Source organism: Chamaea fasciata, unplaced genomic scaffold, assembly GCF_029207755.1.
Source record: "Chamaea fasciata isolate MVZ Bird 193981 ecotype frontalis unplaced genomic scaffold, bChaFas1.0.hap1 SCAF_67, whole genome shotgun sequence".
Taxonomy (NCBI): Eukaryota; Metazoa; Chordata; class Aves; order Passeriformes; family Sylviidae; genus Chamaea; species Chamaea fasciata.
The window spans coordinates 140,025-151,520 of NW_027094152.1; the positions used below are offsets into that span (position 1 = coordinate 140,025).

General features: G+C 57.5%; 1 protein-coding gene across 4 annotated transcripts; it reads left to right on the top strand.

Moving 5' to 3' along the window:
* Positions 1–1,677: 1,677 nt before the first annotated feature.
* LOC136304290 (tumor necrosis factor receptor superfamily member 10A-like) lies at positions 1,678–11,247 on the top strand. Of its 4 annotated transcripts, none has more exons than XM_066207921.1 (10): positions 1,678–2,351; positions 6,107–6,233; positions 6,893–7,021; positions 7,395–7,509; positions 7,590–7,678; positions 7,760–7,846; positions 8,198–8,235; positions 8,809–8,919; positions 9,287–9,359; positions 9,441–11,247. In XM_066207921.1, the coding sequence occupies exons 1-10, from the start codon at positions 2,304–2,306 to the stop codon at positions 9,716–9,718; spliced, it is 1,095 nt and encodes a 364-aa protein (XP_066064018.1). In that variant the 5' UTR covers positions 1,678–2,303; the 3' UTR covers positions 9,719–11,247. The 4 variants fall into 4 exon arrangements, with proteins under 4 accessions (XP_066064018.1, XP_066064020.1, XP_066064017.1 ...); XM_066207923.1 differs by having other exon boundaries at positions 6,908–7,021; positions 8,198–8,238; XM_066207920.1 differs by having other exon boundaries at positions 1,680–2,351; positions 8,198–8,238.
* Positions 11,248–11,496: the final 249 nt, after the last annotated feature.

Here is an 11,496-nt window from a genome sequence, read left to right on the forward strand (position 1 = left end):
TGCAGGGAGAAGAAAACCCTGCAGGAAGGAGAAAACCCTGCAGGGAAGAGAAAACCCTGCAGGTTCCCGACAAGGGTTTGGGATCCCAGGTCTGGATGCTGAGGGGTGGCCTCCCACCTTGGAACCAGGATGAATTGTAGGGAATACTGGGATGTTCCACATGCCCCTTGCCACACATCCTGATTTTTCCTGGCTGAATTCAGGCACAGAATTTAGTTCCCTGAAGAGCATCAGGTTGATTTTTCAGAGAGGATGGATCCTCCCCCATGCCATTTGCACATGGATTAGCGTTTGGCCACAGTCCTAGACCTGAAGTCCTAGACCTAAAGTCCTAGACCTACTTCTGCTCCAACTGAAAAAATGAATCATTCTCTGAGGACTCCAATGACTTCAGCTGCAGTCGGTGATGCCCAGAGCACAGAACACATGGTTTTGGTCAAACAAAAGGCTCCACATACTTCTTAGGGCTTGTAATAGACGCACCCACCCAGGAAATGAGCAGGAATTCTTCTTCTCCTTGAAATCACACTTGAGCTTCATTAATTGTGGCACAGCCAAGCAGAATAATGCCCCATGTGAGGAGACAACCAGGTGGCCTGGCTTGGCAGCCACCAAAAGAGAAGGTGCTTCCCCAATATCCACATCCGGAGTGGATTAACTGGGACCAGACTCATCCCGTGGGATCCAAGGAGCCTTCCCACCCTCCTCCCTGCACAGCAGTCCCTTGGCATTGTCCATGCCCTGGCAATGAAAAATTTACTGCTCGTCCTGCCACAACAGCAGTCACCAAAGACAAGGGGCTTCCCCATTATCCACATCCGGAGTGGATTAGCTGGGATCCAACTCATCCAGCGGGATCCAAGTTGCCTTCCTGCTGTCCTGCCAGCCCCTTGGCATTGTCCAAGCTCTAAGCCCCACCCTGGCAAGCAGCAATTTTTTGCTGCTTGTCCTGCCATGAGTGCAGCCACCAGAGAGAAGGGGCTTCCCCAATATCCACATCCGGAGTGGATTAGCTGGGATCCAACTCATCCACTGGGATCCAAGTTGCCTTCCTGCTGTCCTGCCAGCCCCTTGGCATTGTCCATGCCCTGGCGAGCAGCAGCTCCCCCGGCGAGCAGCATTTTCTTGCATACTTGAAGGCATCACCTGCACATTTCTTTGCCCCGGGCGCTGCTGAGAAGCAGCAGCAAGCCTTTACTGCCGCGGTGAGTCACCAGGGAGGTGCCAGGAACGGAACTCACATGGATTAGGCCGGGGAAAGATTAACGAGACCTCTCTGCCTCGGCTTGCTCTTAAGAATACCGATACGGTTTGGGTCGGAAGAGACCTGGAAAAGCCCCTTGAGATACTGGAAGGGACTCCGAAGTCTCTGTTCCCGTCCTTCCTGAAGCCCCTCGACCGCTCCGTTCCAGCACTCCCGCCGCACCTCCACCATCTCAGTAAAATCAGACTTCTCCTGGAATTAATTTTTGTCACACGATGCCCTGATAACGTGCAGCGGCAGAGCCGCTTGTGTAACAGCAGAAAGTCCAAAGGTTTCTTTTTTTTTTTGTTGTTTTTGTTTTTTTTTTTTTTTTTAACATTTTTTCCCGCCTTCATCTCGAGCTCTTTCCAGAAAAAAAAAAAAAAAAAAAAAAAAAAAAAAAAAAAAAAAAAGGAAAAAAACCCAACTATGAACGCGATGGAATTTCCCCACTTCCCAGCTCAGGGGTGAGATGACGATTATTTTGCAAGGCTGCCATGCTGAGCCTTTGCACCTTGAACCCCAGCGGCATATCGGTATTTCTCCCCTTCTCCCGGAAAACAAGAATAAAAAAAAAAACCGCCCGACTTTGCTCGCTGCAGTCCGATGAGTGATAGGGAAAAAAATGCGAGCTGGAGAAGCAACACCCTGGATAAACCATTCACTGCGCCACTCGGGTGTTTCGAAACTCATCTGGCCACTTTGAGGGCTGAGCGAAAATAACGAGAAAGCAAGAGAAAACTAAAAGGAAAGGGAACGGCGAGAGCAAATTCAGCTCGCGGGGCGACCCAGACAACCCCCGAAGTTTTGAATTGGGAGCGAACACGCGGAGCGCTGAGCGCGGGGACCTGCGCTGGGACAGCCCCCTTCTCCTCCTCTTCCTCCCTGTCCCGTCGTCCCCCCCCCCCCGCTATAAAAACGCTCGCCTCGCGTTTCATTCAAGCATTTCTCTCCACGCCGAGGGGACGAGCGGGTGTCCCGCGGTTTAGTCCGGACCTGGCCCGTGTTGTGTCGTGCCCGTGTCGTGCCCGCTCCGTGCCCGCTCCGTGCCCCGCTCACCATGCGCCCGCCCGGACGGCGCTGCCTCACTCCGCTGCTGCTGCTCATGGTCAGTGGGGACGGGGGACCTTGGGGACCCTCCCGGAGCGCGGCCAGGGGGGTCTCCAGCCCTGTCGGGGCCGCGCGGTGTTTGCGACATGCCCAGACTTGCCGCGCCGTCGAGGGGCTGCGAGCGGCGCGGTGGGACGGGGTCCGCCGGGGGTTTTTTGGGGGGGAAAAAAGGCGGGGAGGGGGAATTGGGGTGTTGGGGGGGTGCCGTGGTGGGGGTTGAGGCGAGCGACGGGAGTGTGGGAATGGGGGGAGCCCCTGGATGGAGGTGAGGGGGGCGTGGGGTTACCTGGGGGAGCCTTCCCCACCATTGGGGGGGGGGGGGAAGGGTTGTGTGAGTCGGGGGGAAACTGAGGCATGGAGAGGGGCTCACCTGCCCCGGGGGGCGTGGGGGGGAGCTGAGCCGCTCACCTGGTCTGGGGGCGACCGGAAAAACGGGGGGTGAGGCTCACCTGGCCCGGGGGATGGGGAGGGGGGTGGTTTGAGGTGTTGGGAATGGGGGGGTTCGGATGGGCAGGTGAAGACCGGGGGGGTTCACCTGGGCAGGTGAGGACCGGGGGGGTTCACCTGGGCACGGCCCAGCGGGGCTCGGGGTCTCGGGAAAACGTGAGACTGTGGCCGGGATTGCGGGGAAGCCACAGCCTGGAAGGGGAATTGAAAAAGCGATTTCAGCCCCCCGGTCCGAGCACATGGCCAGGCGGGGACGCTGATTAGGGACAGGACCTGGAGCTCCCAGCCGGAGCCCAGGGAAGGGGATTTCCAGTCCCTTCGCTCCCAAGTCGTTTTCGCCATTCCGTGGACACACCTCGGGGGATGTTTTAACACATCGGGCTCCCCGGAGCAGGAATGCGACTCGTCCAAATACGATGGCCAAACGCCCAGCCGTAGGGATTTAGGACAGAAAATTCCAGCCGGGCAGATCGAATTTCCCCGTGGGTTGGATGTTGTAGAATTGGGAAATACCTGAACGCTGTTCTCGCTTGAAGTCGGGAGGATCCTGCCTTGACTTTTACCCTAAGAGATCTGCCCCGACTTTTATCCCAAGGCTGGCCTGTAACACCGCGCCTTTGTAGGAATCCAGAGGCTGCCGCTCCCGAGCTGGAATTATTACATCAGCACTGCCCAGAACAGTTTTTTAACTTAGTGTTCTAACTTTTCATCCGATTCGTCCCCCCATTGTTCGGCAGAGTTTGTTTAGAATGGCCGAATACAATCGAGCTTTGCTAAACTCATCACCTAAGGGCAGGCTGGTAGCAGCCTCCGGTTTATTTACTTTATGACCCCTATTTTTATTGAAAGGGATGAGGTGATGATTCACCCCACAGTCGTACGATATTGCGTCTCTCTCTCTCCCCTTTCTATTTCTTCACGGCCTGGACACCGGCCACAGGTTTTGAGCATGACACGGGCCCTGGTTTTCTCAGTTTGCTGCAGCGGGAATTCCGTGCGCGGGAATTCCAGGGGAATTTTCACCCCTGCCCGCTTCAGCCCCCCTGTCCTTGGAGAGCAGATGATGTCAGGTGTCAGCCCAGCGTCGCTTTTATCGCGATTCTCTCGCCGCTGTCGGGGGCTTGGCTGCGGGGTCCTGCTCCTTTTGGGATCACCTCAGGAGAAAAAGCAAACCGGGGGATGGAAAGCAGGGAAAGTTCAGGGCTTGGTGCTTGCCGGAGGTTTTTTTCCTTCAGACGTGATCCCGCAGGAAGAAAAAGGCTTTTGGCTGATGAGGGATTCCTGTGCCTCTGGTTCCTCTGCCTCCCAGGGCTGTTCGCCGCGGGTGAAAACCGCTGAAATCCACCGTGTTGGCGTTCTCCAACTGATAGTTTGGTCAGGGATGGCAGCTGCGGGCTGATAACCTTATCGTGCACTTGTCGCTGCTCCCTTCGAGGCCATGAAACGGCTGAGGGGCTATCCCAAACTGCAGAAGACGCTGTGGTTGTCGCTGTCACAGTGTTGTGGAGTTCATTTGGGGAAGAAACATGGATTTCTTTTCCCCTCTGGAAGTGGGAAAAATTGTCCCTTCACTCCCTGGACTTCCAGGACCAGAACGGGTGAAGCCGTTTGTGGCTGCAGCTCCTCAAGTGGATTTAAAAAAGCAATTTACAAACTTGTGAACGTTCCCAACTGGAGAAAAGAGGAGCAGAGGCAGATCCTGGGGGATGCAGAGCCGGAAGGCGTTGGGGGGACGTGGATTTGATCCCTCCAGGTCAGGAGCTGGGGCTAGCCGGGGCTCTGTGGTCGTGGTGGGTGTTTGTCCTTGCCGTGGCCTGGCTGGTGCTGATGCCTAAAGAGGCTGACCCGGAACAGAAGCTGTTAAAGGAATAAAGTGGGTGTTTATTGAAATAAATGTTTATTAAAATTTATTGAAAGGCCTTCACGGGATGCACCTAGAGCCAGGCCATGGCTCCACCCGAGATGGATAACGGGTCATGAGTTTTCACACTTCTATTCACCTTTTTTTCCACACTTTTTAAAGTTTTGGTCCATTTTCACATTGGGGTTAATTGCCCAATTACAGCTTCAGGTTGTGAAGTCCCATCCTCCCAGTTTGCTCTCCTCACTTTGCCGTTGTTTACACTTTCCGGGCAGAAGCTGCAACGATGTCCTTGGGCTGGGAAAGGATTGTTTTGTCTGAATGAACTGTGAGGAAGACTCGCTTACACTTTACATGAAGTTCGGAGTTATAAACCAGCGCAGTACAGAATCTGAAAAATAGGAAAATAAAACTTGAAGTGTTTCGTCAGGGGTGGCTTTGTAGGTGTGCAGCCCCAGCCGGTGACCAGCCCGTTGTGGATTGTTTTTTGCCTTTTCTGGTGCCGGGAAGTCTCCAGGGAGCCGTGCAGCGAGGGGACTGTACGAAGTCTCTATTGTTTCAGCCATCCCAGCAGCTTCTGAGTCACCGCTGAAGTATTTGCTTTAAGGGGCAGATTTTAACCTCCGGCCTGGGGAGGGGAGAAGTGTCTGCTGCAGCCCCTGATTGATGTGACATGTCACTCCCTGCCACCCAGGTAGGGGCAGCTTTATGTCCATGGACATCCAGCTCTATATCCATGGATTTCCAGCTTTAAATCTATGCATATTCAGCTTTATATCCGTGGATATCCAGCTCTCTATCCATGGGATACCCATGGAGCCGTGCTGGCTCAGAGGCCAGTGGCATTGTCCCGTTGGGGACACTGAGGTGCCCAAACCCCCCAGACCCCCGGGGGACAGATGTCCCTTGCTGCTGACCGTGGCTGGGCCGGGGCAGGAGGAGCTGAGGCAGCCCAGGGCGGGTGTGCGGGGCTGGCGGAAACGTGCCTGTTTTTCCAGGAAGGTGACAGGGACAGCAGACAGCTCAGCGGGCACTGGAGCCCACGGTGACAATCCAGGGCGTTCTGGTGGACCCCAGAGCCACCTTCCAGCCTCGGGGCCGGGTTCCTCCCCCGCAAACCCGTTCCTCTTCCCGAGCCTTCCCTTCCAATGGGGCGCTCAGAAATTGGGGAAGGAAAAGGCTCGTTAGCGACTCTTCGCCCTGCTGATAACCCGGAATTCTCCTGCAAACACCCAGAGCTCCTCCGGGGGAGGTTTGGCCGAGGAAAACCCCGCGCTGCTTTGGGGGAAGTGCCTTTGGTTGAGGCGGCTCTGAGCCATCCCAAAGCTCCTCTCCGGCTTCACTGGGCACAGCGGCTCTCACTTTTCCCTTCCTCCCCTTGCCCCGTGGACTGGGGTGGTTTTTATTTTTAACCCGAGTTTTTCTGTGGTTTTTTTTTTGAACAGGTGGCCACTTTTGGAGGCGATGCTGTCACCCTGAGGAAGAGGGACGGCTTGGATGCAGGCTGGGGAGGGGAGGATGGTTACTACGTGAAAAGTGACGGTCACTACTACTGCCAGAAGTGCCCTCCAGGTGAGCCGGTCTCAGCACTGATCCCAGCCCTGCAGCCTCTCCGTGCTCCTGTTCCGTGTCCTCGCTTCTCCTGAGGGCCAGCGCTGCCCTGCTCCACCCTCATGGATCTGAGCGCTCCTTACGGGAATATTTTCCTTCTGTTGGTTCCTCGTTTCCCTCTGAGCTTTCCTGGTAGTGGCATCACAGAATCCTTCAGGTTGGGAAAGCCTTCCAAGGCCACCAAATCCAGCCTGTGCCCGATCCCCGCCCTGTCACATCCAGCCCTTCCTTGGACACCTCCAGGGATGGGGATCCAAACCTCCCTGGGCAGCTCCAAGGCCTGACCACCCTTTCCATGGGGAAATTCCTGCTGCTGTCCACCCTGAGCCTCCCCTGGCCCAGCCTGAGGCCGTTCCCTCTCCTCCTGTCCCTGTTCCCTGGGAGCAGATCCCAAATCCCCCCCGGCTGTCCCCTCCTGGCAGGGAGTTGTGCAGAGCCACCAGGGCCCCCCTGAGCCTCCTTTTCCTCCAGGCTCAGCCCCTTTCCCAGCTCCCTCAGGAATTCTCCAGCCCCTTTCCCAGCTCCCTCAGGAATTCTCCAGCCCCTTTCCCAGCTCCCTCAGCCCCTCCTGGTGCTCCCAGCCCCTTCCCTGTGTGTTCAGAGTTTCCCTTCCTCCTCAGGCACCTACCTTGCAGGGGAGTGTCAAGAGCAGAACGGCTCCAGCAGGTGTGAGCGCTGCGGGTACGGGGAATACACGGAATATCCGAACGCCTTCCCAGCGTGCCGGGACTGCTCCAAGTGCAGGGAAGGTATGAGCTTGGGGGGAGCAGGGCTGATGGCTCAGGCTGGCTCCAGCTGAACTCTCTCAGAGCACGGTGTCACCTGCAGTGTCCCCAGAGAGCGGCTGGGGCTGGAATCGGTGCCAGACCCACGCCTGTTAAAGGCCATCTCCCTTTGTGCAAAGCTTGGACACGAGACCTCCGCACGGAGCAGGAGGACGAGGCTCCGTGGAGGTGGAGTTTGATCCAGGCACTGCTTTTCCCTTGGTACGGGCAGCTGTGGGGCAGGAAAGGCTGACACTCCGCAGCAGGGGAGGGGGTTTGGTCCTGCCCGGACCCGCGGCTCGGTTGGGGCGGGAGCCGGGGTGGAGCGTGTCCCCTCTTGTCCCCTGTTGTCACACAGATCAGGTGGAGCAGAGTCCCTGCGAGCCCGACAGGAACACGGTGTGTGCCTGCAGGAACGGCACCTTCTGCCCCCCGGAGCACCCCTGTGAGATGTGCCAGAAGTGCCAGCCCAGGTGGGTCCGGGTGCCGGGGCGGCTCCTGTGGGATCCTGCTGGTCCAGCTGCTGATCCCGCCCTGTCCCCCCCTTTCGCAGGTGTCCCGAGGGTCAAACGGTGCAGAAACCCTGCAGAGCTGACAGCGACCTGCAGTGTGCTCCTGCCGCGGACCCCACGGTGCCCCTGTGTGAGTGCGGGCTGGGGCTGGGAGCTGCTGCTCAGGGCGAGGCAGGAGCAGCTGCTCACGCCCTTCTCGTGTCTGCTTCAGACATCAGGGCCGTCATCGGGACGGCTGCGGCTGTGCTCGTGTTTGGGGCTGTGGTCCTCCTCTGGAAATACCGCTGCAGCTCCCCAGGTGGGTGCAGGGGACCCCCGGAGCACCCACCTCGGCCAGGGGCTCCGCGCTGGTGTGGGCTGGGTGGGGAGAGGGACCCCAGGAGCGCCCACCTGGTGTGGGATGGCTGGGACCCCGGGAGCGCCCACCTGGTGTGGGATGGCTGGGACCCCAGGAGCGCCCACCTGGTGTGGGATGGCTGGGACCCCGGGAGCGCCCACCTGGTGTGGGATGGCTGGGACCCCAGGAGCGCCCACCTGGTGTGGGCTGGGTGGGGAGAGGGACCCCCGGAACGCCCACCTGGCGTGGGGTGGGTGGGAAGAGGGCCCTGCCTGGGGGCAGAGGGATCACAGCGCTGTGTCCATCTTCCAGGGGATGGGAGACCCTCGAACAGGAGGCCCTACGAAATGGTGGTGAGTTCAGCGGGGGGGGATGGCTGTGTTGGTGGGCTGGGCTGAGCTCCACCATTCTCTCTGCTCCCTGCTTGGCCAGCAGCTCCTGGGAAGGCTGGAGAAGCAGGGGGATGGATCTCATTCAGTTGGGAAGGCTGGAGGAGCAGGGAGATGTGTCTCATCCAGCTGGGAAGGCTGGAGGAGCAGAGGGATGAGGCTCACCCAGCTGGGAAGGCTGGAGGAGCAGAGGGATGAGGCTGGAGGAGCAGAGGGATGAGGCTGGAGGAGCAGAGGGATGAGGCTGGAGGAGCAGAGGGATGAGGCTCACCCCGCAGGGTTGTGGTGGAGCTCGGCCAAGCTCTCTGGCAGTGCCCTGGGTCCCTCCAGCCCCCTCCTCAGCGCCATCAACACTTTCCTGGTGGCAGAATCCAGAACACCAGGCACGCCCAGGTCCACGGTGGAGATCCCAGGGTTAGGGGCGGGCTGTGCTCACCCAGAGCTCCTCCGAGCTCAGGATCCGCACCCTTGGATCCCTGGCAGGCTCCTGCCTTCCCGAAACCACCACGGGTTTGTGTTCCTCCCTCTCCACAGGCCTCCATGTTCCGCAAACTGCTGTGGTACAGGAGCGTGGACACGGGGGCAGAGGACAATGCCACCAACAATAACCTGCAGAACCAGCAGCGTGACATGGAGCCACCACTGGTACGTGAATGTCACCACCCGGGGGCCCTTCCAGGGCTGGGCCACTCGGGGAGGTGGTGAAGGTGGTTTGTGTGGGATCGGGATGGCAAAATCTGCTCGTTGCAGTCAAGAGGAGGATTTAACACTGATGCTGAGCAAACACAGCTCCTGTGTCCCCAGCTGGGGCCTGGTGACATCCCAGAGCCAGGAAACACGGATGTCCTGGGGGGGGGAGGTGATCTCCTGCCCCAGCAGCCCTGAGAGACAGGGAGAGGGTCTCCAAGCCCCATAAATCACACCCAGGTGCTGTAGGACATCGTCAGTGTAGGGGTGACATCGTCATCCCAGGGGTGACACTGTCCATCCAGGGGTGACACTGTCATTCCAGGTGACACCACCGAGTGCGAGCAGAAGCCGTAGAAAGAAACTGGTTCCTGCGCCGGGGAAGGACCGCACTCAAGGTGAGTGCTGGGGCCCAGGGGACGTGCTGGGGGCTCAGATTCCTGTCCCAGTGCCCTGAGCTGTCCCCTGTCCCCCCGCAGTGCTGCAGGACACCTTTTACCCCTTGGCTGAGAAGATCCCCAGGGACGACTGGAAGAGGTTTGGCCGCAAGCTGTACGTGGAGGAGAACGACATCGCCGTGGTCACCTGCAACAACACCTTCTTCGACATGATGTACAAGTGGCTGAGCAGGGAAGGCTCCAAGGCCGACCTGAACACGCTGCTGGAGGCCCTGGACCAGCTGCACCTCGGTGGGGTGGCAGAGAAGATCTCCTCCATGGTGCTCCAGAACGGAACTTACCAGTACGAAACCAGCTGAAGGGAGCAGGGGCCGTGCTGCACATCCTTCTTCCTTCAAGCCACAGCTGTTGAATACCTCCCGGAACACTTGAATTTTGGCTCTCCTGTGGCTCCTCTCCTCTCGAAGCCGTCACAGAGTTGAGCTGAGCCAGGAGGAGCTGATCCTCGGTGAAGGACGAGCCTCAGGGTCCTCTCTGCTGGAGTTACAGGTTCAAAGTTGGTGCTTCCTCGTGGAATCCGAAGCGGTTCCTTTGACTTCACCGGCTCAATGTGAACAGTTACAAATAATATCTCACTGGGAAGCGCTGGTACTACCCGGAGACCTTCGGGAGCGGTGCAGAGAAGGGCTTTTTGAAGGGATTTTTGGCGTCCCCTGCGCTTTTCAAACCGCGTCATCCTTGTTCCTCGAAGGATTCCTGGCGTCGTGAAATGGCTTCTGCTTCTAGAACGTCCCTGAATAAGCTTCGTTCTGCGTGCTTGGTGGTTCTGCAAGCTCAGCTGGGGCCTGGGGGTGACTTTCTGGGGACTAAAATGTTTACTAAGTGTTTTACGTAGTTCTGCTTGCTCGTAGGAACCAGTTTGACACTGGGCTTGGGAGGGAAGGTGGGGGAACGATTGACTTGCACTGTGATCACTGGGGATGCCTGGGGACAGGGGCAGCACAGGGGTCCCCCAGCCCAGCCCCTCCTGCCAGGAGCAGGGACATCCTCCACTCCGCCAGGGTGCTCCATCCAAGCCCCCGACCTTGAATGTTTGCCAGGATGGGGCTGCTTATCTGGGCAGCCTTTCTGCCAGCGTTTACCCATCCTCGTTGTGAAATTGTCCTTCCTAATATCTAATCCAACGTGACCCTGGTTCTCACTGAACCCATCCCCGTGTCCTGGCGCTCCAAGCCCTTGTCCCCAGTCGCTCTCCAGCTCTCCTGGAGTCCCTTCAGGCCCTGGGAAGGGTTTGGAGTGTTCCAGAGGCTTCTCCTCCTCTCCAGGCTGGACAATCCCAGCTCTCCCAGCCTGGCTTCAGTCCGTCTCCGTGCCCTGCTCTGGATTTGCCCCAAAACCTCCACACCCCTGCGATGAGCTGCAGGTGGGGTCTCACCAGAGCTGAGGAGAAGGACGAAATCCCCTTTGTGGCCCTGCTGGCCCCAGGTCGGGCCTGTCCCCGTGGGTGGCTGTGCTGTCCCTGTGTCCCCAGGCAGCGTGGAGGGCTGGATGCACTGAGGTCCCGGCGTGGCTGTGGAGTACCCGCTGCCCATCCCAGCCCCATGGGCAGCTCCTCAAAACACTCACACAGAGCTCAGGGACAACCCAGGTGGGGAAAAAATAAAAACACTTCACTGCATTACTTGAGCTGCCCGCCCAGTCCACCAGGACCTTCCCCAGTGTGTTGGGAGGGTGCTCGGCACCCTTCTTGCTGCTCCCTTTTTCTCCCCCACCCTTCCGACACCGCAGTAGTTGGACAAGTAGAAGTTTTGTACTTATTTATTTACCAATTGTAAACCTTACATGTATTAACTTAAAAGCTATATAAAAATATTGGATTTTTTATGCATGGTCGTGTGTGTGTTTCTTTTTTTTTTTTTTTTTAACAGAGCTCTGGCCCAGCCAGTTTGATATTTTCCAGTTTTTTTTTACATTTCTCTGCTTATGAAGGAAGAGTTAACTTTTTGTTTGCTTTTTTTAAAAAAAAAAAAAACCTCCTGATTTTCTCATCTGGTTTGATATTTTTTTTTTTTTTACCCCCCCAGAACTCCAAAGTCCAGGGTCTCAGTGGTGCTGAGGACTCAGCCCATGGAATTAC

Coding starts and splice junctions, on each gene's coding strand:
- LOC136304290 (XM_066207920.1), top strand. CDS start 2,304: ATGCGCCCGCCCGGACGGCGCTGCCTCACTCCGCTGCTGCTGCTCATG. Junction 7,022..7,394: donor CTGCTCCAAGTGCAGGGAAG/GTATGAGCTTGG, acceptor GTTGTCACACAG/ATCAGGTGGAGCAGAGTCCC. Junction 7,847..8,197: donor ATACCGCTGCAGCTCCCCAG/GTGGGTGCAGGG, acceptor TCCATCTTCCAG/GGGATGGGAGACCCTCGAAC.